The sequence below is a fragment of the Silurus aristotelis genome (genome assembly GCF_946808225.1).
Source record: "Silurus aristotelis genome assembly, chromosome: 14".
NCBI classification, from domain to species: domain Eukaryota; kingdom Metazoa; phylum Chordata; class Actinopteri; order Siluriformes; family Siluridae; genus Silurus; species Silurus aristotelis.
Window position 1 is genome coordinate 23,785,817 of NC_139587.1, and position 27,360 is coordinate 23,813,176.

The 27,360-nt window shown below is 37.8% G+C and overlaps 2 protein-coding genes across 5 annotated transcripts in view; one reads left to right on the top strand and one right to left on the bottom strand.

The window, feature by feature from the left end:
* snrkb (SNF related kinase b) overlaps positions 1 to 6,201 on the top strand; it is a 32,400-nt gene extending 26,199 nt beyond the window's left edge. The window contains exon 6 of the mRNA XM_083561010.1: positions 325 to 6,201. Coding sequence (XP_083417136.1) covers positions 325 to 1,927 — 1,603 coding nt within the window. The 3' untranslated portion in view covers positions 1,928 to 6,201. The remainder of the gene's footprint in view (positions 1 to 324) is intronic.
* ano10b (anoctamin 10b) lies at positions 3,934 to 23,699 on the bottom strand. Of its 4 annotated transcripts, none has more exons than XM_083561040.1 (14): positions 23,545 to 23,699; positions 23,340 to 23,416; positions 22,076 to 22,294; positions 19,553 to 19,726; positions 19,125 to 19,265; positions 18,273 to 18,392; positions 15,599 to 16,246; positions 14,684 to 14,739; positions 13,338 to 13,412; positions 12,371 to 12,535; positions 11,825 to 12,016; positions 11,454 to 11,591; positions 9,716 to 9,832; positions 3,934 to 7,450 (listed from the first exon to the last, which is right to left on the bottom strand). In XM_083561040.1, the coding sequence occupies exons 3-14, from the start codon at positions 22,272 to 22,274 to the stop codon at positions 7,448 to 7,450; spliced, it is 2,028 nt and encodes a 675-aa protein (XP_083417166.1). In that variant the 5' UTR covers positions 22,275 to 22,294; positions 23,340 to 23,416; positions 23,545 to 23,699; the 3' UTR covers positions 3,934 to 7,447. The 4 variants fall into 4 exon arrangements, with proteins under 4 accessions (XP_083417166.1, XP_083417163.1, XP_083417164.1 ...); XM_083561037.1 differs by having other exon boundaries at positions 3,934 to 7,454; positions 23,545 to 23,698; XM_083561038.1 differs by having other exon boundaries at positions 3,934 to 7,454; positions 23,533 to 23,670.
* Positions 23,700 to 27,360: the final 3,661 nt, after the last annotated feature.

Below are 27,360 nucleotides of genomic sequence, written 5' to 3' on the forward strand. Positions count from 1 at the left end.
GTTAGCATTTGTTTGGATACTTTTACCTTTAGATTTTTTTGTTTCCTATGCTGGTGGAATTGGGTTGTGTTTGTGGTCACAATGTCACTGTGATCTTAACTGTGGTTGTAGAGTTCATTTTTCGAAGAATTGTTCTATAATGCTTCGTCAAGGTCGTCTACAGCTTCCTTCGCACAAGCAAATAGAGGATCTCACTAATGTAATCACCAGTCTTAGAGATTTCAGATCCAGTCTTAGATTATCAAAGCTCCTGTATTAAAGTGTTGCTTACCATTTATTTTTCTTTTTTTTACATCTAACACGTCTTTTTTATTTTTTCAACAGAAGGTCTATTTCTGAGCCTCTGGACCTGGTGGAAGGCCGGAGCTCTCAGGCTGACGCTCTCAGAGACACTTCTTTGGCTCCCATCACCCAGGTGGACTCAGTGTCTCCGAATTTCTCCCGACGGCTAGTGTGTGAGTCTGGAGACCTTCTGGCTCCCAAACCCAGCCGTCAGGACACATCCTTCAGCGATTTTAGCAGTCCCAGCTCTTGCCTAGGGCTCAGTCTCCGCTCTGCACCTCCAGAACCGCCTCCGGTGTTCAAAAATCTTAGAGCTTTACATCAAATTTGTGAGGAAGAAGAGGATGAGGAAGAAGAAGCGGAACCAATTGTAAAGTGTAGCGAAGTCAGCTTGGTGCCACCAGGAGCACCTGCTTTGGACACTTCTCCAAAACATTGTATACTAACGAAAGCTCCGTGTGCCTCAAAGAAGCTCAGAGGGAGAGGAAAGGAGATCCTAAAAGGACATAAACCTTGTGAAGTCCTAGCAGAGGACGAGGAGCTTCAGGAAGAGGAAGAGACAGTCACAAAGGAGTGTCAAAGGGATGAAAAAACGACAAAAAATGAAGAGACGGCATCGCAGATAGAGGAGCACTCGTACACGTTTGAACAACAGATAGACCAAAGCTTTCAGAAACCCAGTGGACCAAATGTTGAGAACGACCTCACTGAGGAAACCAGACAAGCAGAAAAGGCTCCTGACAGAGCTGTAGATGAAAGAATTGAGGACAATCAGCAGCAGCTTGTGGTGCCTCGAGCAAATGGCAAGACTGAAAAGAAGAATCACACAGGGGAATCAGGCACAACTAAACATCAAGAACAGCACCAGAGTCTACAGAATCTGGCTTCACCACCATCAGCAGAGGCTGAAACTGCAGAACCAGAGAAAGCAATGAAGACTTCGGAAAGAGCAAAAAGCGAAAGACAGAAAGACCTTCCGAAGATAGACAAATGTTGTCCAATGGCCAGGACGGAGATGATCCAAACACAAAACGTTTCAGACAGGTCTGAGGAGGAAAGAAATATGGACCTTCAAAAGAAAGACAGATCTTTACCAGCAGCAATGAGTGAAGATAAAAACAGCACTGAAGAACCCAGACAAGCTGGAAGAATCTCAGACAAAGCTGAAGATGAGGGACGTAAGAATGAGAGCCTTCAGAAGCAAGACAGATTTCCAGCACCTCCTAGGCTTGATCCTGTGCAGTGCTGCTGGGGCCAGAGCGAAGTCTCCAGCGACAGTCTGGAGCACAACAACAACACCCTGTCCAAGCCTAGGCTGCATGACACCAACGTCATTTCAGCCACCTGTGTGTCTCCACGATTCTTACCCAAGAATCATTGTGTGGACCTCAGACCAGACGGGGTGGAAACCCGCAAGGTGCCCGGAGAAGCAGAGAGGACGGAGGAGACACAGGGCAAAGCTCAGCAAGGTCAGCCGGGATCCAGAGACGCCGGCACAGACTCCAACAAGAACAAAAACGTGAATCTGCGCGAGCGTCTGCTGCAGTTCCCGCTCTGTGAGAAAGCGCTGTCGTTCAACATCCAGCCCACATCCAAAGAGAAACTGATCCCCTTCGCTCAGTATAACTGCTGCCATGTGCTTTAGGAGAAACATCTAAAAGCTGCTTATATCTTTTTGGCATTTCCCAAAGCTTGTCAACAGAGTTCCTGCTTTCTTTCCCTCTTTACCTGTAATGGGTTTTTAAAATACCAGGCACATGTCCTTGTCTCTTACTGTGATCTCGGAGGTGCTCTGCCCACACACACACACACACACACACACACAGTCCCTGTTAACCCATAGCTTGCATTGCCCTTTACCCAGCATTCCCTAACGCTTTCCTGCGTGGCGGCTTACGTCTTAGCGCTGCTGTGTATATAAACATCTACTCTATATCTACTTGCGATTTGTGCGATCTCAGTGACCTTTTATTAGAACTAGCGTACGTCTCAAGAGTGTAGAAGCCCTGTGTATAAAACAGTCGCTTGTCGTTTTGCACCGTAGCAGCTACTCTAGAGCTTTTAAAGAGATGCGAAGCGTTGTGCGGCACACGTAGGGCAAACGTTAAGAAAGCTCCCGTATGAAATTTTGATATGATCCAGGATATAAATAGAAAGTTTTGCAATCATAACTGAGTGAGTGCTGCACCTCTGCATACACTGCTCAACCGGTACGTGAATTACTAGAAACCTATCCTCCCTTTCCAAAGAATTGTGTTTCTGTTGTTCACATTTATTTTACACACAGCAGCTGTTAGATCTAAACAATTGTTTAATACGTTGTGTGTATGTATTATATATATATATATATATATATATATATATATATATATATATATATATATATATATATATATATATATATATATATATATACAGGTAGTCCCCAATTTACGATGAAGATGCCTTCTGATGACCTAATTGTAACTTTATAATATTGTGGAGACATGGCCTTCCCTACCCAGGAGTCTTAAAGTATTGTGATCAGTATGGGGTTGCATGCTGTAATTTAGTAATAATTTAACAAAATTCAGTACATAATAAAAAAAAAAACCCAAACAGAATTAATACAGTATGTTAGTGTAAATTGCTAAGTAAACGTGTATGTGACAGCAGGCAAGAGTGTAGGGTGGAACACACTCTGCTACGTTTACATGCCGTGCGAAACTTAAAATATCCTTACAATTGTGTCGAGAAAAGTTGTAATTCGTAAAAGTCGAACCGTCGCAATTTGGTGATCATCTGTGTGTGTGTGTATTTATAATCTATTCACAATATGACATGTCTTACCACACTCGGATGTCAGTTTTCAAAACTGCCCAAATGCTCTAAATTCTCCAGTATATTAAAGTTCTTCATTGACTAACAGTGAAGTAACCACTTGTGCACTGTTCTCGGTATTTACAATATGGCTACACCGATACAAATTGTGTTTCCTGGGCAAGATACGATGGCAATTTAAGTAGTATTGCATCAAAACTTGCTGTAAATCACAGGATCATAATTTCAGATGAAAATCGGTTGAGAACATGCACACCTTGCAAAACGTGATACTGTAGTTTAGTGCTTTTAACAATGGAAACAAAGTAGTTACTCCAAATACTGCTAACTAGCAGCTAATAGACTTTTCATTTTACTAACAATTAATACTAAAATTGAACCAATTCGGGCACAATTTGCGTATTGTGGTCGAGCCTCATAGCATCACTATTACACTTTACAAATGACAGTAAGCCTCACTCACCGGTACAACGACATACTGTACATCCCTGTTCCACTGACCCGAACTGTGTGTCGGGTTACACCAAGCATGAGAGACGCGCGAAAAGCGTTTGACTGCATACAGTACATGAGCATGCTGCATCAGCACTGATCAAAGTAGTATTAGCATCACGCTGGATGGACCGACCATGGAAAAGATGCAGAACGTATCTGTGATACAGAAACTTGGACTGAGGTTTATTTTTTTTTAAAGCCGACGAGAGAAGACTGGTCTTCCTGAAGCTATGTTTTGTTTTATTTTTGTTTCAAAAGGTGTACATTCTGATTAATGTTATCATATCAGAGTCTTACTAGGGGCATGGTGGAAACTTGGTGACTTCATATCATTCATTGTTCTTGTTTTGTTTTGTTTTTTTATGTTTGTTTTACTTCACTTTTATTTAATTGTATTTAAGAGGACCATCAGAAGAGAGTGAGACTGGCTTGATTGAACTCCTCGCGGTGCACGTTTACTGCTGAGCAAGCAGTCTGTCGGTATAAGCTCTGGGACACATCTGGACATGTACAGTGTGTATATATATTATTTTGAGCATGTGTGCTATTATCTACAGTATGTATATGCTATTGACCTGATATCGTGTTTTTCACCTAACAAACCAAATAGAAAACTAGCTCTAGGCATCAAACAGCAAAGAAAAGACAAGTGGAATTTCTAAATAATAAAAACGATGAGGTTTTAGAAAAACGTTTAGAAATCGTACTAACGACAGGCTACGTATAGACGTATAAACGTTCTCCTAACGCAGAAGTGTTTTGCTGTTTGGTAGTGCTATCGCGTAAAAAAAGACGGAATCAACTACGATATTAGACCATTCACATGTAGAATGATAAATAACTTTCTTAACTATACATATAAATAACATCCATTCACTCACTGGTAACGTTGTCAAAGCGGTTGTTGTTATTAAGGTCTTCTGAAGCATGAAGGACAAAAATTATTTCACTTTAACAAAAGCAAATGTCCGAAACAAACCGTATTTTTTTGGACTATAAGACGATGTTGTTGTTGTCATTTTACAACAGAGTTTATTAATATCTCTTACTGGCGTGATTTTCATGCTTTCTGCTGGTCATAGGACATTTTTTAGTAAACAGATTCTGTTTCTCTTTACACTTTACGGTACATGCGCATGTGATATGTCCGTATTGAACAGATTCACAATTTCATTCATACTGCCGCCTCAAACCGTTTTCTGCTATCCATATCAAGCACAAATATCCGCAGGCATGCTTACGATGTCTTATAGAATACCTATTTATTCACTGTTGAATTGAATATTTAGTACAAAAAATGTGAGCAATACTGAAGGTGCATTGCTGTTAAAACATTTGCATCAACTTAATGTCTGCTTGTTTATATAAATACAGTCATTACAGCCAAAATATCAGTTATTACACTTAATTAAAAAAATGGGAAAAAATAGGATTCTCAAAAGCTCCATTGAAACTTTTAACTGCACACCAGAATCCAAAAGGTTACGCAGTAAATCCTGTATACAAAATGTGGCAGCAAAAAGCAAATTGACTTTTAACTCTAAGAAGTCAAAATTACAGGTTGGAGTATGAATTATAGTCCTGAATATACGGTACTGTTTCATCAATCATACAAAAACGTAGCTGCTGATTGGTGACATGTCGAATGCCCAAGTCGGCCAAACTTCAGCTTAGACACAGTGATCTGAGCTAATGCTTAATAGCTATAGTGCAGCGTATCTCTAACGTATACGGTGCATTAAAACCTACATATTATAGAATTTATTTAATCCATTAACTAAATTTTCTTGTTCTGTAATCAAGATACGGCACAGGAAAATACGTCTTGACAGATCTCTAGCCTGACTACGGCCTTTAGCCATGAAGTGTTTTAGAGAAAATAAAATGTCAGTAGTGAAACAAAGTTTATTGAAGGTCAGTGCATTAACTTTGCCTGGAGAATTTATCATCACTGGTTCTTCAGGCTGTAAAGTGAAAAGGAATGGCTAGGTGGAAAAAAAATCTAATGCACACAATTTTCCATATCCTGACATTTGCTTTAGAGTTTTGAGAACCAGAACCACATCCACTCCCTGAAGTGGTGAAGGACACAGTGTGATCACTATAACTATATATGCTGGGGGAACATGAACAAGCAAAATCAAAGACCTTTATTTGTTACATAAATGCCACACGATGTATTGGATAACTGGTTGTTATGTGGGAGATAATATACCTTTATATTTACAGTTAACTATAAAAGAAAAAAAAAAACCTAGAGAAGCATCGATGACAGTTTTTCGATAATGAACCAATTGTGTGCATTAGATTTTTGTCTGTAAAGCACAAACATGTACTGCACTTACTCACAGACACTTCCTGACTGCAGGCCTGCTCTAAACATTCGACTACACCTTTAGAAAAGGAGACAGACGTACACATCATGATTATCATTCTTTACTCACTCTACACTTTTTCATTTGCATTCTCATTGTCTCGGGTCTCCAGTTTACCGACCGGGGTAGAATGACATCTGGCTATGTCTAGAGTCCCATTGACCCTTCTTAAAACAATGACTCTGTCTCAATGAGATTAATTTATTTTTGTATTTATTTATTAAAACAGTAAACCAAATGAATGTCTCTGTTGTGAATTATTTGTTTATTTAAAATCAGTACAGTGCACAACATCTTGGCAAGAATAGTAATCTTACTCTTTGGTTCTTTAGGTTTTTATATATATATATATATATATATATATATATATATATATATATATATATATATATATATATATATATATATATAAAATAGCTGCACAATAAAGCATCACTCAGCAGTGAAAGTTTTATAAAGGCATCAAAGGCCATTACATTCCTTATATAAGTAGTCATTGCTGCAAGCTAAAATCTTTGGTTGCCAGACGATAAAAGTTTATAGTGCAAGGTATATGTTGGGACTCGGAACGCATACTTATTTACAATTCTACACATCTTGGAAAAGCATAAATTATTAGTGTGTTTACACTGATACATCTGAAAAATTGCAGATAAACTAGCCAGACGTTGGATTGCATTTACTAAACAAATTAAGTCAATAGTAAAATCTACACCTTTAGCATTAACCTACCTTACACTGGACCATAACATAATCGTACCAGGTAAAATTTATATCATTTTATCACGGACATAAATTTAACGAAGAACTCATTTAAAAGGAAATTCAATATAACCAACGCTAAACGCTAAATACACATAGGAGGTCAGATGATGCGATCTGAGATACAGTGTAACGGTACTTATGTATGTACTGCATAAGTGATGTGATTTGTCTTGTTTACTGTGACAACCAGTGCAAGCATCAGGTATTACATATGTGCCATTTTGTCATATATATATATATATATATATATATATATATATATATATATATATATATATATATATATATATAAATAAATAAAAAATTTGAATATGTAAATTACCACACCTGGGCATATGTGTGCATACTCTGAACACAGATTTATGAGCTAGCAAATGAACATGCCTTAAATTTCCCTTAAAGCTCGCTAACTTCTATATCTCTGTATTTATATACCACTTGCCTTTAAAAAACCTTTTTCTTTATCTTATTAGCTTCTTTGAGAAACCTTTTCCATCCACTTCAGCCGTCCTCTAGGGGAAGACGCCGTGTGTGGTCCAAATTTCCCAAACGTATTCAGGCACCATCTGGCATCCCCATACCTCATAGTGCAACAGCAAACCAAGTTTTTAATCATTAAAGGTAGTGTAGTGAACGTGTGGACCGATGCCACATTTCTGTTTTCCTGTCTCATTGTTATGAGCGAGGGAGTTCAGTGGTCTGGGAATGTTTTACTGTCTGCAAGATGGAAGAGAAACAGAAACACAGCTATTGAGATCAGCAAGCCGAGGCATAGCACAGACCAGAAACAAATATACATATACACAGCCTTTAAATGCAAAGGAGCAGAATATACTGTAATACACTACATCAGGAACATTTACCCTAAAGATACACTCAATTATGTATATTTACCATTTATATTACATTAAACCTAATACAGTGTACATACACTGCCCTCCACTAATATTGGCACCATTGACCATTGTTTTGATATTTTGTTCAAAAATTCCACAAAAATGCTCGGCTCTCGTGCATGTGCTACACTGTGCCACACGTTTAGCAAAGATATAACATAAGATTCGATTTTTGTATATGTATACATTTTTTTATATTATATTTTTTTTTATTTTTATTTGTTTTTTTGTTTGTTTTTAGACAATGTTTTTGTTAACGTTTTTTGTTTATAATTTTTTTATGGGACTCATTATTTCTGTCCATCTGAGATTTTCATCAATGTTGTTTCTTATTTGTATTGTTTTATATCAGCCAAATTTCAATATACAGTGAGGAACATAAGTATTTGAACACCCTGCTATTTTGCAAGTTCTCCCACTTAGAAATCATGGAGGGGTCTGAAATTGTCATCGTAGGTGCATGTCCACTGTGAGAGACAAAAAAAAAAATCCAGAAATCACAATGTATGATTTTTTAACTATTTATTTGTATGATACAGCTGCAAATAAGTATTTGAACACCTGAGAAAGTCAATGTTAATATTTGGTACAGTAGCCTTTGTTTGCAATTACAGAGGTTAAACGTTTCCTGTAGTTTTTCACCAGGTTTGCACACACTGCAGGAGGGATTTTGGCCCACTCCTCCACACAGATCTTCTCTAGATCAGTCAGGTTTCTGGCCTGTCGCTGAGAAACACGGAGTTTGAGCTCCCTCCAAAGATTCTCTATTGGGTTTAGGTCTGGAGACTGGCTAGGCCACGCCAGAACCTTGATATGCTTCTTACAGAGCCACTCCTTGGTTATCCTGGCTGTGTGCTTCGGGTCATTGTCATGTTGGAAGACCCAGCCTCGACCCATCTTTAATGCTCTAACTGAGGGAAGGAGGTTGTTCCCCAAAATCTCGCAATACATGGTCCCGGTCAGCCTCTCCTTAATACAGTGCAGTCGCCCTGTCCCATGTGCAGAAAAACACCCCCAAAGCATGATGCTACCACCCCCATGCTTCACAGTAGGGATGGTGTTCTTGGGATGGTACTCATCATTCTTCTTCCTCCAAACACGTTTAGTGGAATTATGACCCAAAAGTTCTATTTTGGTCTCATCTGACCACATGACTTTCTCCCATGACTCCTCTGGATCATCCAAATGGTCATTGGCAAACTTAAGACGTGCCTGGACATGTGCTGGTTTAAGCAGGGAAACCTTCAGTGCCATGCATGATTTCAAACCATGACGTCTGAGTGTATTACCAACAGTAACCTTGGAAACGGTGGTCCCAGCTCTTTTCAGGTCATTGACCAGCTCCTCCCATGTAGTTCTGGGCTGATTTATCCCCTTCCTTAGGATCATTGAGGCCCCACGAGGTGAGATCTTGCATGAAGCCCCAGTCCGAGGGCGATTGACAGTCATGTTCAGCTTCTTCCATTTTCTAATGATTGCTCCAACAGTGGACCTTTTTTAACCAAGCTGCTTGGCAATTTCCCCGTAGCCCTTTCCAGCCTTGTGGATGTGTACAATTTTGTCTCTAGTGTCTTTGGACAGCTCTTTGGTCTTGGCTATGTTAGTAGTTGGATTCTTACTGATTGTATGGGGTGGACAGGTGTCTTTATGCAGCTAACGACCTCAAACAGGTGCATCTGATTTAGGATAATAAATGTAGTGGAGGTGGACATTTTAAAGGCAAACTAACAGGTCTTTGAGGGTCAGAATTCTAGCTGATAGACAGGTGTTCAAATACTTATTTGCAGCTGTATCATACAAATAAATAGTTTAAAAATCATATATTGTGATTTCTGGATTTTTTTTTTTAGATTATGTCTCTCACAGTGGACATTCACCTACGATGACAATTTCAGACCCCTCCATGATTTCTAAGTGGGAGAACTTGCAAACTAGCTGGGTGTTCAAATACTCATTTTCCTCACTGTACATACACCACATTTACACCTGTCAATAATTTTTCTCTCCAATTTCGAAAACTTATTTTATTTAGATTCTGACCACAAAACTGCTGTTGGCCAGAGATGTAGTGCGGTGCATTACCTGCCCTGTGAGCGCCTTCATGGTGCGATATTCGATCTGTTGCCTCTTGATCTGGACCCAGTCTGGTTCGTCAGGAATAACAAAAGCCAGAATCATTTTCACCACAATCAAAACGTGCTGCAGAAACAAAAACACAACACTGTTAATGAGTGTCAGCCTGTTCTCGGGTCATATTCTTCATACAGGTCAACAGAAATGTATGTGGTGTGTGTACAGTGTGTTTCTTCTGGAGGAGTTTTGATTTCTAGGGTTTGACAACGATTATAATAGTTTATAATTCAGTGGAAGAAGTTTTTTTGTTGACATCTTGGATAGTGTTAGGAGGAAGGATTTCTAGATTCAGATATGACATTTCCACTTTCTCCACTTCAGTTACAAAGCAAATTACTCTGTACTTTGTATGAAGCAGGTGCAGATATCACATGTTCGATAAGTTTAACTTGCTACTCTGATTGCAGTAGTGAATACGCTCAGCTTTTGACAGAAATATGTCCTAATAGTTTTAGGAGTCTATTAAAATAATCTGATACTTCATTGCGAGTGAATGGGATGCTGGAACAGGGTTTTATTGTATAACTTATTTAAAGTCTACTACTGTACATTGTCACTACTTTAAAATGGTTTTAAAAAACAAAGAAAATTCCAGGAACAAACCCCCGAGTTTGTCATCTTGAGTGCCACCTTTTGGTTCTATAATAGAAATACAAAAACTCCGCATGAATGTTTAACACGCGGAGTCCATTTTAGCGTTTCATTTCGAAATTCCATACTTTTACCCACTCAAATATGCGGACTAAAGATTTTTAAGATCATATCTAACATCTGAAATAATAAGTCCAGCTAGAACATGCGCTATGTTACAATCTCTGATGTATGTTAAAATCCCAGATTTTTGTTGTGTGTGTTTGTGTGTTTAGGTTTGGGCCACTGCCTCACAACGTAACAACCACTCGCAGCTGAGCAGATCCAGTCTAGTGCTGATCTTTCAGCAGCGCTAAGAGTCTGCTCCTAACTCAATGAAATACACCTTTTGGTAAGGTAACAGCGTAAGCAAACAGCGGGTGGAAATGACGCAGGTCGAAGGGTCATATGGTTTGTTTTACAAAAAATCTTTATACAAATACTTCATTTTTTATTTTAGAAAACCGAACAGGGCAATAGTACGGTAACACAAATCTTTTTCAATACTCGGTGTTCTTTTTTTCCCCGTACTAATCCAGACCTGGAACTCACTTCAAAATGTGGAGGAACCCTATCCCTAATATAAGACTGCTGAATGTTCCTGAGGTGCTTGATGTAAAAAAAAAAGTCAGAGTAAATACGTGTGAATTATGGCATCATTTATTTGATCTTATCTAATAAAACAGGCTATAAAAGCAGTGTATATACCTTGTTGGCGGAGCCATAAATAAAATAATTTCGTCAAGATGAGTTGAAGATGATGGTTTGTACATAAATGCCAGCTTGCATAATAAAAAATGTATAAATAATAAAAAAAAAAGGATATATAATAATGTTTTTTTTATATATATATATATATATATATATATATATATATATACATAGTGTAATTCTACTGCTAATGTTCAAGCTGCCTTCTGTTCCATCTGTTAAGTCTAAAACACAATCTTTAATAATAAGATTTGACAGCCCTAGTATGTGTGTGTGTGTGTGTGTGTGTGTGTGTGTGTGTGTGTGTGTGTGTGTGTGTGTGTGTGTGTGTGTGTGTGTGTCTAACCTCCACTATGATGAAGAATACCAGCACAGTGCTTGGGTTTAGACCGACGTCCTGAGTGTATGCTTTTATTCGTGGAGCTAAAAACAGCAGCCAACAGTTCGTCATGACCGAGAAAAACGCCAACACCTCAAATGCTGCCTGTGGCGTGTTCACACACACACACACACACACACACACACACACACACACACACACACACACACACAGAGAATAAGCAAAGACACCAAGAAAAATCCACACAAAAGAGGAAGTGGTGGCTCTGCTGATACAATCACACCACTACTTAAATCAACACAGCAGTTTTTAAAAACAAGATTCTCAGGTCCTTTGCAGCGAGGCCCTGTGGACAAGTATGAATGTGTTTGGTTCACCTGCCACACGCCTATGCCGGCCTCAGGTGGCGAGAAGGGCTTTCGGAAGAGGCGGCAGATCTTGAATGCATCACCTCGGATCTCGGTGATGTTGTTAATTAGTAGAAGCACGGCCGTGAGTGGGTACACGCAGGAAAATAGACTCAGATAACCAAACTGCACCAGCAGCTCAATGTACTCCAGAAACAGACCCTGCAAATACACACACAGTCATGGTTCTGAAAAAATTTTGCCCAAACAGCAGTGAAGAATCTGAAACAGTTTTAGTCTTGGTTTTTGTCCATGTGGTCACAAAGATGGATGCAATGTCAAAATGCACAAACAGGGCTGTTTTTAGACTTTTTGGCACCCTAGGTGAGATTCGTATTGTCACCTCCCTCCATGGCTCCGACCTCCCACTTGGTATATATTCCAAAGATTATAGATTAATTAAATACAACATAAATCAGCCTTTTAAAAAAAATGCTGATATATACAAAAAAAAGAGGTTGTACGCCTACATACCTTTCTAATTCAGAGTTTTATTGTGTAAAAGAAAGAACTCACAGGAAATGGAGGCAGACTGCCTTCGGCCTGCATGTGATCAGCGGCCGGGTCATCCTCCTTCAGCTCTTTCTGTGAAGAGCTGTAGAAACGATCTACTACAAACGGCACCACCACCTCTGTGAACTGGTTTACCACCTGAGAAAAGATCAGCAGCGATGACAGCCTCTGCGCACACACAGGACATGAAAATGGGCACATTAATATTAATAATGCATGTATTTAAAAAACACAAAGATTACCGTAATTTCCGGATTATTAAGCACACCCAAATATTAGCCGCACATACTGAATTTGTCAAAGATGTTTTTTTTTAACATAAATAAGCCGCACCCGTATAAGTGTCTACACTGAAACTAATGAACTTTACACAGGCTTTAATGAAAGACAGTGTCTGTAACACGGCTTGTATCTAAACAGTAGCCTACCAAGAAAGTCATTGTTCACTGTCTTCCTCCTTCCATTCACAACAATTTCTCTCGAGAGTTTATCTTTTGGCATCGTCGTGTGTTTAAAAATCACCATCGGTGAATCTTTTCTCCCGATGCCGTGCAGCTCAGAACACAGGTGAAGTGTGTGTTTTCATGCCTGGTTGTTTTCAGCGTGAGGAATGATTCGCATTTCCTGTAGACAGTCCAAGTGAGCGGCAGGTCAAACGTCAGGGGAACATCATCCATATTTATGATGTGGTGCGGCCTGATTCAGTGGGAGCGCATCTGATTTAATATAAAGAGTTTCATTGGTTCACCTGAACCCGTTCGGCAGTTTCATTTGTCTAATGTTATGGGTCTCAGTTTTTTGGCTTGAAGTTTGTGAAACCGGGAAAAAACCCGGAAAAATCTATAAATTAGCCGCTTCATTGTTTAAGCCGCGGGGTTTAAAAAGTGGGAAAAAAGTAGCGGCTTATAGTCCGGAAAATACGGTACATTAAAAAAAAACAAAAAAAACCCAGCGGCCTTGTCTCGTGTACCTTGTGTAGGAGGTGCAGGTCCTGTTTGAAGATTGCAATGTGGAACAGCACAGCAAAGTTGTTAAAAAAGGTGAACTAGAAGAAAGAGAGTGGGAAATTAATGCGTTTGCTCTGGATGTCCCTGTAATGTCCTTTGAGTTTTGGCATTCAGTTTCAAACAGAGATTTAGGGAAGAAAAACTGATAGTAATAACTGCTTAGTAGAAGTGTATTTATGAAAGGAAAATACACCTGGTAGGTATCACTAACTTCTATAGAAAACTTACAATGATTGTCCAATTCAATTCAAATTGATTTGTTGATGTACATCAATTGTCCTGTTTTTAGCTCTATCATCTTGCTTCCAAGCTTGACCAGTTTCCCAAACTCTTTTAATAAAAAAGCATGCAAACTACCAGGGTTTACTGGGATGGTGTTCTCAGGGTAATAAGTAGGTTTTTCCCCCCTAAGTTATGCAGACTTGACAGTTTTCAGACTTAATACACTAAAGAACCTCCTTCCACATGTCTGCAACATGAATTCAACATGAGAGGAATGTTTGGGGTTTTTGATCCCCTTGCAAACAGCTACACCATTTGCTGTGGATTGTTCTTGCTCCTCGAGATTTTCACTTTGTTAGGGATTGACATATTTTTCTGGACAGTTTTTGCAGACAGCCTTCTTCTTTAAGCGGTATAATGGTCAGTGTTCGCTTTAAATCTAGAATTTGCATTATACAAACTTTCATTTCCTTCAATTACGGATTAAGTTTGTAAATGAAACTCGAAAGATATAAATGTGAGAACTAAAGGACAGAAAACTAATCTTCTTCACCTCAGCATTTTCTGTGTGTGTGTGTGTGTGGTTGTGCGTGTGTGTGTAAGAGAGAGAGAGAGAGAGAGAGAGAGAGAGAGAGAGAGAGAGAGAGAGAGAGAGAGAGAAAAATAAAGAAAGAGAAAATGTGGAGCTAGGGCGTGGTCAATCGTCAGTTGGTAAATGAAGGGGGGGAAGCCAGAGGAAAGTGCTAAGGATCACACATATGTGCATATGATTATTATTGAAAGTGTTCTGTTGCAGTGATGATAAGGGGGGAGAGGAAAATCACGTGTGCATGCGCACGAGAGAAAATTTAATGCATGAGACGTACGTCTGTGTGTGTGTGTGTGTGTGTGTGTGTGTGTGTGTGTGTGTATATCTGCACCCTAAAATTAAACATTTAAAAAAAGAAAAGTGAATGTACCTAAATAAAGCCTTTTTTTTTTTTATAAAGAAACCTGTCGCCTGCCTCCTGTTTTCTCTCTCCTAAACTCATGAGAGTGAAAAACATTGAGTGTGAGAGAAGAGGGATAATTTAGACGTGTGACTCACCACCAGAACTTTAGTTGTGTGATGAGTCTGAAAAGCAGATTCTTCTCTGTGGTTCTCTGAGTAATGAGATACATAAAGAGAGGGTTATTGAGAGCGAACGTGTGTGTTAAAACATCACTACTAATCATTATTTCAACAATTATCTTGATTATATTATAATCACACATTTTTTACTTATATATACACATGCTAATGTGATCAGGTTCTGGTGTCCAGTTCCTGATCCTGGTGCACACTACCGGATTTTCCCACCTGTGTGCCCTCATTTTAGTATTCAGTGTCTCAGGTTTAGTTTTGCAGTTTTCTCTGAGGCTCTGATATTTTTGCAAAATGTTCGATTTTCTTGCCAATGAATACTGTGAACCCCTCTGAGAATAGTTTTGTGAAGTACAGTGAGAAAACAGTCAATGAGAGCCTGAGAAGAAATCAATGTCACACCAAATGGCTGTTTGGGACAGCAAGAATAAGTGAAAATATGACCTGACCCCTGCTTTGCAATTCAAAAGTCAATCGATGTTTTCCTCACATTTATTTACTCAAAAAGTAACAAAGTCACATAGGCTGAGCGCAAGTTTAGTTTTGGAGTTTAGGTGTGCTTAATCTCTCCAGGTGAAAAAATTGAGTAGTGTTAGTACCTCATCTGTGAGTGATCATGTAGCATTCCCACCCTTACAACTGATTGCAGTAGATTAAAGCTGCTGAAATAAATGAAAGGCTCAGTGATTATGAGGTTTTGAAAGTTATAGTGTTCGAAACAAGTAAAAGTCAATGCATATACAGCATTTGGAGTGGCCGCTTGATGTGGCTAGGATTTGAACTCACGATCTTCAGATCCAAAGTGCAATGCCTTGAAAACTAAGCTACCACCCCCCTAATGCATGCCAATATCATCAAGAAAGATCTCACGTGCTTTACCCCACTCAGTGAGCTTCAGTGCTACAGTGCGGTAGGCATTCCCCAGCATGTTGGTGTAAACGATGTGGATGATAGAGGGCAGGTAGGACAATGTGGCCGTTATAATCGATCCAGAAGTCTTGTGAATCGAAGCCGTGATGCTTTCGCAGTAATAAAATCCCACCATGCCGAGGACAACAAGCCCGAGGAAAAGTCCCACCACAGGAATAGATACTAAGCCCACTCGCATTTGCCTCTTCCAATCGGGAAAGAGCGGCTCTCTTCTGCCCGTCACAGGATTGATTCCCACCTCTCCCTGGAAACCTGGCCGTGGATTCTGGAAATGCTCGGTTAGTGTCAGTGTACCCCAGCGGTACGATAACGATGCGCTCCGTCTCTTCCACAGCTCCATGAACACGGTCGACCAGACCATGCTGAACGCAGCCTGCACCATGTGGGAACTAACAGACAGATGGTCATCTTCAGCACTCAAGAGACCTGGGCCAGAGGTTGAATTTTCTGCTTTAGGTTCATCAGTGGGTGGGGTTCCAGGAAGAAAGAAAGTTATTAAGAAGCCCAGAATTGCTGGAGGTACCAGAGCCCATGTGTAGAAGTCCAAGAAGCTGAAGTAGAAAGCGATGGAGCAACCGAAGTAATCATTAATGGTGTCTGTGGTAGAGAGAGGAGATAGAATTAGACACAGGATTTTTTTCATTGGAGTGATTAAAACATCTCTAGAAAAAAATATAGACCGTTAAAAGTTGGGTTTAAAAATATGCAACAAAAAATGAAGCTAGCATGCTGAAGTAGAGCTTATATTGTTTCACAATTAGATGATCCCACAAAATTATAAGCTATAAGCTTTTTTCCTTATAATAATTATAAGTTATATATAAGTTTAGATATAAGTTACAATTCTTATAAATTTTGAAGTTTAAGTTCAAATATAAGTTTATCCATAGCAAGTGGTGACTGTGGCAAAGAAAAACTTCATGTATCCACTTTAACTTCTTATACATAATGTTGTGCGATTTTATTATAAATGTTAATTCGAAAAGTATACATTGAAATACAAATATTAATATACCTACAATAAAAGAAAAAGAATAGTAAAAAAGTGATAAACATATCCAAACTGTTCCTCAAGTTCTTCTAAGTGCTTCGCTTAATACATTTAACCAAACACGGAGCACTGTTTCCCCAGGACCATTATTACTGACGCACCACCCGATAAACTCTGTAGCGCTCTGGACAGGTTTAACACAGAAGATGCTGTAGAATGAAAAATGGAGGAACGGGGAGAAAATAGCGAGGGGTGAGGAGAAGATTCAGGAAAAAAAGAAAAAAACGGCAGGAAGTTTCCAAAGTTTGGGATCGTTTTAAACTAAAACATGAAAAAAACAGTTTTTTTACCATTTTTAAAGTCATTTAAAATAGATTTTTTTTTATTTATATTTAAACTGCCGATAAAAACACGGATTCGATTTTTCGAGATCTGCGAATAAATAAATACACGAGTGATATTTACGAGTTTATAATTATGTATAATTATATAATAATTGTGAGTTTCTTCGTTATGAACGCAACTGTATTTGTTTTTTGATGTAATATTGCAATTAAATGCACTACATTGTTTTAGTTTTCACCGATATTCTTGTATGTAATTTCAGCAATACAAATAAAAAATTTCTAAAAAGAAAAACAAATTACTTTACTTTAAGGAGTCTGAATTATTTCCTCTCTCTTATTTAGTATTGCTCTTTAATTTAAAAAAAAAGTACTTTTTATCCGTTTACTCGATTAATCCATTATATAATCATTAGAATTATTATAATATATTAAATAATACATTGCAGCAGCCGTAATTCAGACACCACAAATGAGCTTTGTTGCAAAGCTGGTTTGTAGTTACAATGATAAGATATCTATTGTAAGAAATAATAAAATAATTAGCATCGAAGGCACTAAAATACTTTAATTTTGGCTCGTACGACTCATGCTTCAACTAATCATTAACGCCAAAGGGTCCATTTGATGGACTCGCTATTTAAAATTCCTCCATCAATCATAAATGCAATTCAATTCAGTAAATGAGCCTGGCAATGCACGATCTTAGTGTAACTGGACTGTAGGTTTGTTCAGGTTGTTGTCTTTTAAAAACTTCCATCTCTTTCCCCAGATTCAGTGTCTTGCCATCATTTATCTCATTTCACTATATGAAATCACATGCCCAACCCTTCTTTGTCCAAATATGAAGAGCTGAATTACTGCCAAAGAGAATCTACTGTTATTTGAGTACAGACTTTTGTTCATGAAAAGTCTTTTGATTCTTTTCTTCTAATCTGCTCTGGGGAGGTTTGCGTGATTGGTAGCAATGGATAAGATTGTGTTTTGTGCTTATTGTTTTCTGTCTACCTGCTTTATATTTATGAATATATACTTATATAGACATTAAGTGTATGAATGTTGTTGTTTGCAGTAGAAAAATATTAAACAAGAAAACCAAAGTGTTTGAATACTTACTTCTACCTATAAATTGCATTTTATAAAAGCTACGTTCATCGTCTTGGAAATATACAGTGTGTGTGTGTGTGTGTGTGTGTGTGTGTGTGTGTGTGTGTGTGTGTGTGTGTGTGTGTGTCACACATATGTAATGTTCTGTCCTAAAACGTCAGTAAATGAAATGTGTGTGTACCTAAAGGCTGTCCCCATAAGCTTTTCTTTAAATACCACTCTTTGCCAAGAGCTTTCAACTTCTTCTCATCACACAGGGGGAACACATCCTGGATCACTCCTGCTTTCTGCAGCTTCTGCACTACAGCACAAAAAGAGAAAGAAGAGGGAGGGGAAGAGAATGACTATGTTAGCAGCACTGAGCAGGAGGGGACTGGGCACAGCATGACTAAGCAATTCAATGATAGTGAGAGCTAGAGAGAGAGAGAGAGAGAGAGGAAGAGAGAGAGAGAGAGAGAGAGAGAGAGCAGAGACTCTTAAGGTCACACATACATACTCTCCCTGTCTGTCTTCATTCTATTTATAAGTCTATGGATGGCACTTTTTAAAAAGAGAGATGCAATACTTTACAGATTTACATACACACACTCTTTCAGTTTCAGTCTTCACTCTGCGCATGTGCTATATTGCAATTCACAGTGACAGACTGAAGGCAGATAAATACCTACAGGGGCATGCACGCACACACACACACACACACACACACACACACACACACACACACCAGAACATTATTTGCATTCCTTTACCAATAATGGCTTTGAGTTGTTTAAACTTGCAGCCATCCAGAATCCGCATATCCAGATTTTCATGCCATGCTAATAACCATCAGAACATAGCTCTCTTTAGTTATTTTTCCACTGGTGCTGGTACAAGATGAACTTCAGTATCAAATTTCCCAGTATTTTATTCATTTAGTATCTCTCTCTCTCACTTTCTCACTCTCTCACTTTCTCTCTCTCTCTCTCTCTCTCTCTCTCTCTCTCTCACTTTCTCTCTCTCTCTTTATATTGTCAATTACACTGTAACTCACTTATATTCTGTCTGGATTTAAGAAAGCCCTTGTCTCCAGGTATTCCAGGTATGCGCTGGTCTTTCACAGCTCTCATGGACTCCAGCTCATGTTGGACGATGTACTGTCTCTCAGCCAGAGTCAGGAACTTCTGCATGTCATCTACACACAGAACACAGCTGCTTCACAAACAGCCTTGCAGCTATAAATACCGAATAATGCAAATGTAATTATAAAGTTTTAATTACAGTATCGTAGCAGTGCATTCATCTCTTTTTCTTCTGTCTGTGCATTGTTCTATAACTCACCTTTATTTCCTTTATTTTTTTTATATGTGTTCTAAATCCAATGACCCTGGCGGATCAATATAATCGTTTCATAGCCAACATTCCCTTTTCAGGAAACTGCTGCGTATTGTTAATGACTTAATTGTTACTTGTATTACTTACCGATGTTAATAAAGTTGTTACGGTCATGAAAGGAAAACAAGAACATATTCCCCTCTTTGTCAGCTTTGCAGAGTCCTAATTCTTCAGTGGACCTGAGTAAGGTACAGCGAGGCGCCGCAACCACAATCCGACCCCAGCTGGCATCTTCTCCAGGATGTGTGAGTAGGTGTGCTCCTAAAACATACAGCAGAGAAGAGAGAAAGGGTTCTTCCTTGATACATAAAACAACCAAACACACTAATCTATATACAGTACACATTTGTAGCATATACAGTCTTCTTCTTCTTCCGGCTGCTCCCATTAGGGGTCGCCACAGCGGATCATCCGTCTCCATACCCCCCTGTCCTCTACATCTGCCTCTTTCAACCCAACTACCTGCATGTCTTCCCTCACCACATCCATGAACCTCCTCCTTGCCCTTCCTCTTTTCCTCCTTCCTGGTGGCTCCATCCTCAGCATTCTTCTACAAATATGTGCCTCCTCTGCACTTGTCCAAACCATCTCAATCTCGCCTCCCTCGCCTTGTCTCCAAAACGTCCAACATGCGCTTTTCCTCTAATAAACTCATTTCTAATCCTGTCCCAACGTCGTCACTCCCAACGAAAACCTCAACATCTTCAGCTCTGCTACCTCCAGCTCCACTCAATGCCACTGTCTCTAAACCCTACAACATTGCAGGTCTCACCACAGTAATGTGCACAAATCTCTATTTTGCTTTCAATTAATTCATGACTTATAGTTAAATATTTAGTGGTTTGGAAATATACAGTAGATCAAGTACATTTCCATTCAAACACTTATTTAAAGCAGTACTTATTTACTGCATAATTACTATAAATTTACTATATATATATATATTTTTTACAGATTTTATACTGCTGTTACTATTCAAGAGTGAATTTCTGTTAAATACATATTTCCATGTGCTCATTTTTATTTTATAAATCGTATTTACATATATAACTCAAACTGCAACCATACCAGACGTCTAGTTAATGTTATGCAGATAAAATCATGACTCTCTGTTTAAACACTGGGTTAAAAGAGTGAAAAGTTATGGTTACGCGGTATCCATGCGTAATCAGGCCACAGTAAGGGGGTCAGTAATTGATTACCACAAAGTCATTTGTCTGCCACGAACCTTTCTGTCAAACCCTGGAATTTGCATTCAAAGTTCACTGGTTGATGCTGATCGTCAGTGCATTTCTTTCCTCGTGTAAGTTACCTCGATAATAATATCGGTTTGATGGCAAATTATGTGATGGATTTTATGGATATTAGAATTTACATAATAGGGTTCATTGTAAAAATGGTATGACTGTTCACCAGGTGGATTCCTGTCGTTTTTTTTATTTAATGAAGGCTACAGCACCCCCTTGTGTGCCCCCTCGCATGCTCGTATGCACCCAGAAAACACTTTGTAATGATAATGTAATAAAGTATCTTGTATCAGTTGTGATTCTTAAATTTCAAGCATCCTTTAGAATACTGGTACCAGTCTTGTAGTGATGGGAAGATCAGGTCATTTTAGTGACTTTTTTTAAATCTCTTCGTCACAATGAACAAATAATTTTTTAGGTAATTTTCGCATTTCGTTCCATTAATCAAAAATAAAATGTTACATTTTCTATAAACAGATATATATATATATATATATATATATATATATATATATATATATATATATATATATATATATATTTTAGCATAGTGTATATGGGAGTCAAGTGATAAAAGAACAAACGACTCGGTCTAGAAATAAATACTTGATTCTGTTTCCTGTACATATGCTACAAAGATCTTGCTTTGTGCATGTGCATCCAGTAATCCGAATCACTCTTTGAGACGACTCCTTCTTCTGAGTCACATTAAAGACTCGTTCAAAATGAATGAATCGTTCACAAACGACCCACCGCTATAACCTTGACATCACCTCAGGACGCATGTATTTCTATGTACATTACGCATGGTTATAGTAATAATAATTATAAATTTGAATGTTTCGCAGAATCTTGGCATGTTTACATGCAGCATTGTAATCGGTTTAAAAGTCCAATCCGAATGAAAATGCTCGATATAAGCACCTCAATCGTAATAAAAATGCCCAAACTGAATGAAATTGTAATCGGTTTGAGAGGGTTGGGAGAAACCCGTCTATAAACCGAATAAAATAAAAATTCTGCCATGTAAACGCTTTAAACCGATTACTGGCAAAAGATATTCACAAAGCCTTCTGCTCCTGCCTGTTCCTAATACCTCATATTTCCAGCTGTAGTATGCCTACAAATTCACGCTGTTGCTAAACTGAGAGCAACACTTTACATAAAAAATAACTCCATGTCGACAGGAATACAAGGTGGCAAACAGGACATAGGCTAATGTCATTTCGATTTAAAGCACGACACGTGCATATTGGATTAGACAACGTCTCATGTGAACAGTCCGCCGAATCTTTTAATCTGAATGATTTTATTCGGAACGACAAAAAAGTGTACATGTAAACGATCTGCAGTCTTCTCCTACCTCCGGACTTATGAGATGCCGAGATCACGGCCATGATCCACTCCTTGGTGTTGGACTCCACATTATCGGCCAGTTGAATTATAACCAGCGGCTCTACCTCGGATGACACACAACATGGACAGCTAACCTTGGACCACGACTGAGGAGCCATTGCCTCTGCTATGCTGGAGATGGTGTCCTGCTGCTTTGGAGAAGACATCCTGGTGTACCTGTGAAACACTTCATAAGATACATAAACAAAATAATCTGGAGATCAATAAGGTTTAGAGGCTTTCAGAATCTCAATAACACGAAAATCAGCAAAAAATAAATAAAAATACAAATAAAAATGTAACAGAACATCTTTAAAAATGTTTTAAAGATGCAGAGAGATGCAGAGAACTAAAGCAATAATATTATATAAGACATTTTGAAATCTAAATCAGCAGAAACTGAAATCCATCACACGATTTGTCTAAAAATAATTGCCATGAGATGCTATGGATTTCATTCAATGGTAGCAGAAGAAACCTCCAAACACACTGTGTTGACTGTTGTACATTGTACATGTATATACAATATAGAACAATATGGATGTATATGCAAATGTATACATTCATATTTATGCATGGTATGTACATAAATATGAAATACCTTGTAGTAAGCTATTAAACAATTTGTTATAAAATCAACTGTAAACAATATTTTCTTCTTACAAAAATATATAATTATTTGCCATAAATCACTCCTATTCAAAACTTCCTATTAAGCTAAACTCTCTTTAATCATTGACTTTTGCTCTTCGTAATTTTTTAGTGAAATAAGTCCCACACCTGCACTCCTCCTGGCTGACTGACTGCAATTCGCTAACTAGTCTTGTGATTGTAAGTGATACAGCAGCAGTTGTGCAATGCCTGTTTAATGCTCAGCATTGTTTAAACTGAATTTTGTCTCATTAATGGAAGACGAGAGATTCGAGTCAGATCTTGTACCAAATAAAATAATGGTTCAATGCCATGAATAATGGTAATCAATGCCTGTGTTTGGCTCAAAATGAAATCGAAAAGAACCGTTTCCGGAAGTGCAACACACTCTTCTGCTACAGTATGTGTGCCCTGGGTGTGCATGTGCATGTGCATGTGCATTCAGTGTTTACATTACCCAAAAATGTAACAACTCGGTCAACCAGGAAAAACAGCAGCAGAGAAACAATGAGAGAGAACGAGAGGCACAGAGGAGAAGAAGACTGGTCAGTTAAAAGGAAATTTAGGTGCAGAAAGGGTACCTGCTTTCACTTAATGCTCCCCGTGGACGCCTGGTCCTGTTTTATTCGATCACACGACTCCACCTTCCTACTGTTTACTGAAAACAAATATGAAAGCAGGCAAACTCAGATGCACAGTCCGCAGTGAGATTGCAATCTGACCAGATTACACAAAAAAACACACACGCACACAAATTAAAGTGCAGTTTTTCCCCTTAAACCCTACCGGTGGTAGTTGCAGCAGTGGAAGGATTGTTAACAGCTGGAATGCAGTTCAACTTCTCCTCCCTTGCTTTAGGGTGGGACAGGAGTGTGGGCTTCTGTTTGCCTCGTCTGGTGGCATCCTCTGGGTCCTACAGCCTACCATTTCTTTGTCATAATACACACACAGACAGACAGACAGACGGAAACATAGACACACACAAAGAAAGGAAGTGAAATGAAAGAAAATTATCAAAATTAAGATTAAATGTTCAGTATAAAATACTAAATCCAACTTAAGAATCAATTCTTTTAATATGTTGAAAATTCTTATTTTATCAACACATTCCTTAGCAATGCATTAATCACTCATATGGTCTGTATGCCATGTAACATGCAGCAAAATAGAACCGAGCCAAGCCGAGCCGAGCCGAGCTCTACCACTACGATACTTAAATAACTTTTATTTTAAATACAAATGGATCAAATCATTAACATATTTAATGTTGCGAATTTCACACATAAAGTTTGTGCTTTTCATGACCTTTTTTCCACCAACACATTGAGGCTTTCAAGTCACGTGGTTATGAGTCACGTGGTAATGAGTCACGTGGTAATGCCATACGGACTTTCAAATTCTAAAAGTATTTCCTCTGTAAATTTATAGGCTACAAAAAATAAACACAAAGAATAAAGAAAACAGGTAACCCAAAGAGCTGTGTTTTTAAGGGGTGTGTTTGCACTTTTGGTTGCAAAAAGTAATTTAGTGTATGTAACAATTATCTAACAAACTAAATAATAATAGTAATATTCCAAAACTTTCTATGGGAAACTCCTTCTGGGGAATTTTGGAAGTTTTCCAAGTCAGAAACTTACCAGGGATTTATTGGAATTTATGGAAATTAATAAAAAAAATTGGGGAAACTTCTAAAAAAAAAACATAAATATAAAAATGTTGTTTGGTCAGAAGCTGACATTCATGCAAACTAATACAGATTTTATTTTAAATGACACTTTGATTTAATTGTTAATATAATCTTTTTATCACAATAGCTTACACACAGCACAAGGAACTTTGTTTTTTAATAAATGCATGTAATGTTTATGTAATTTATGTGAATATTCACCAAGATGGCATTTCTTGGACATTATTTTGTGTGCAGGTTTGGGGAAATGATGTGTGTTATATGTTATGGAGGAATGCACAGTGCTTGTAGGGGGCGTGGCCTCTGTGGCCATGCAGTAAGTGTGCTGTGTGCATGTGACTGACGTATGTGCAGGATAGAAATTCAACTGAAATAGCATCAAATCCTAAAAACCCAGATTATCCGTCACGGATTATCCGTCATACGTTTAAGTTCTCTGTTATAGGCAAATTCCCAGTTTATTCCCATTCATTCCCTTTAAATACCATGAGAAGTTTCCAGTTCCTGGAGCTTTGCAACCCTATTTGCACTACAGAAGCACCAGGCCTCCTCGGCCCATCTTACTCACCTGGGTAGGGGCATAGAGTACTACCAGTAATATTAACGGATATTGGGCTGCACAATTCCACAAAGTATAGAAGATTATTCTAACAAAAAACAACAGGGTTCCAGCACCTTTCTGCAGGCTGGAGAAGAAGCACTTCAACCCTTCAACCCAGCTGGAGAAGGTCCCTGTGGCCAGGTGCAGGAATCTCAGTGAGCTACAGTATTTACATGATTTTATTGATTACACTAAAGGCTGTGCAACAAAATATTATCATTTAGGTCCATGCTATTTTTATTTGTTTCATTATTCCAAATCCAAGATCCATTAAGCTCATTTTTGCATAAACAATGGGCTGTGTCTAAAAATGTAAATTATGAAGTTGACAGATATTATTGCTGCATTACATGCATTTTAAAACCGAATTAATACATTTCAACTCATTTTTGTTTCTCACCATTTGTTATTTTCCTCTTCCACCAAAAGACTCCATTGTAAAAGCTACATGCTGAGTGAGGTAAAGCAGGTAACTGATTATGTAGCATTAATGGTTTCTTGTCTAGCAACATGACCGTTCCACTACCAACTATATAAATAATATAATTATTTTCATTTTCTAGCTCATTATTTTCTTGAAATTTGTAATATACACTTTTAATAACGTGGTTTGTCCTTTCAGAAATCCAACTGTTCTAAATTGCTTTTAACCCAATTTATAAATTAATGTGGGAGAAACCATTTGAGCATTTGAAGGGGGGAAAAAAGTAGAAGGAATTTACCATTAATCGTCTAGTATTTTAAAATGTAAGGATAAAAACAAGAGTAAATCACTTATCGATATATATAATATAATATATAATAGCTGATTGTTCGGGATAATGTACTTGAACAGGAAGCACAATGAATAATTACACAGATATTGTTTAAGAAACACAATGAGTAATTGGATAATATAAGATACAGAGTTTACAAAAGTTGAAACCCCGTTGTTCTTGGGTGAAGGTTTATTGTAATGAAATGCATTTAAGCCTCTAGATTTCAAAGTTCAAAAACAGGTTATTTATTTATATATGTTTTGTTTTATTTATTGAAATCTTTAAGTAAAGACATTTATAAAATGCTCTCTAAACCTGCAGGCTTGTAACGTGTAATATATACCTGCATGCACAATAGGCAAAGTAGACAATTCAACGCCAGCCAATTATAAATAAGTAAATAAAAACCTTCTTTTTTCACGGGACATGGCAAAAAAAAAAAACCCACAATAATAATAATAACAATAATCTAACTACACAGTAATTACCGTAAAAACACTACAGCAGATGATCATATATTCTAGACAGTCCTATAACAGGCCTGAATTGGCTCTGGAATCCACACTAAATATAAAAAAAATCATAATATTTTTTATTTGTATTAAAAATAAAATGTCTTTTTATATGCTAATTGAAAAAGAGAATAAATTCTTTTTTGTTGTTACTTCAGTACACTTCTTTTTGCTGCAGTAATCAGCAACAGCCTCTTGGGGGCGCCATTGTACATTTTATACTTGTGAATTAAATTAACATTCAGGTAGGATACATTACACATCAGTCTGTAAACTACACATCAGTATAGTGTCTGATTTAAAGTGTGAAAGCAAGGCTTCAAGCTGGATCTAAACAAAATTTTTTTTTTTTTTTTAATAATATGATATATTTTATGGCAATTTATAAATGCTTGATGAGCACAACTTATTTTGTATTTGGTTACAAGCAAATCCATAATGTCTTCTAGTATATGAAAACAACTCAATTTGCTAATTCAAAAGTTACAATTTCTTTTTTATGCAACATTTTGACATTATTATATTCATATTGGATTCTCGTATTTATTCATATTAAAAGTTATGCTTCCTGTGTGTATGTGTACATATTCTTTGCCTTAGATATACGTATTTCACTTGTTTTGCTACGAGGAAAAAATAACTGACAATGAGAAATTAAGAGGATATTATATTTGCTCCATTTCTTTCCATCTGCACTCTTCTCAGAGATGTTTATTAGCCTCATCAATTCTCATTATAAGGAAACAATACAGGCACTTACCTGTGGACACTGACATCAGTAAGCCACAATAAAGAACATGAAATTTTGATGACATGCAAAATACTGTACTTGCAGCAACATGCACAATTAAGCTAGAGTTTGCTCACCCATGAAACGTACGCAGGTCTTACCTTTCCCTATCCATGAATAATTCATTTGAGGCGTTTATGACTCACAGACATTATTAAATGATCTTCAGAGATGCTGGTCACTGATGTCGCTAACCCAAAAAAATTAACCTCACAACTCCAAGATGTTTGTGACAAAAAGCAAGAGAAATCATC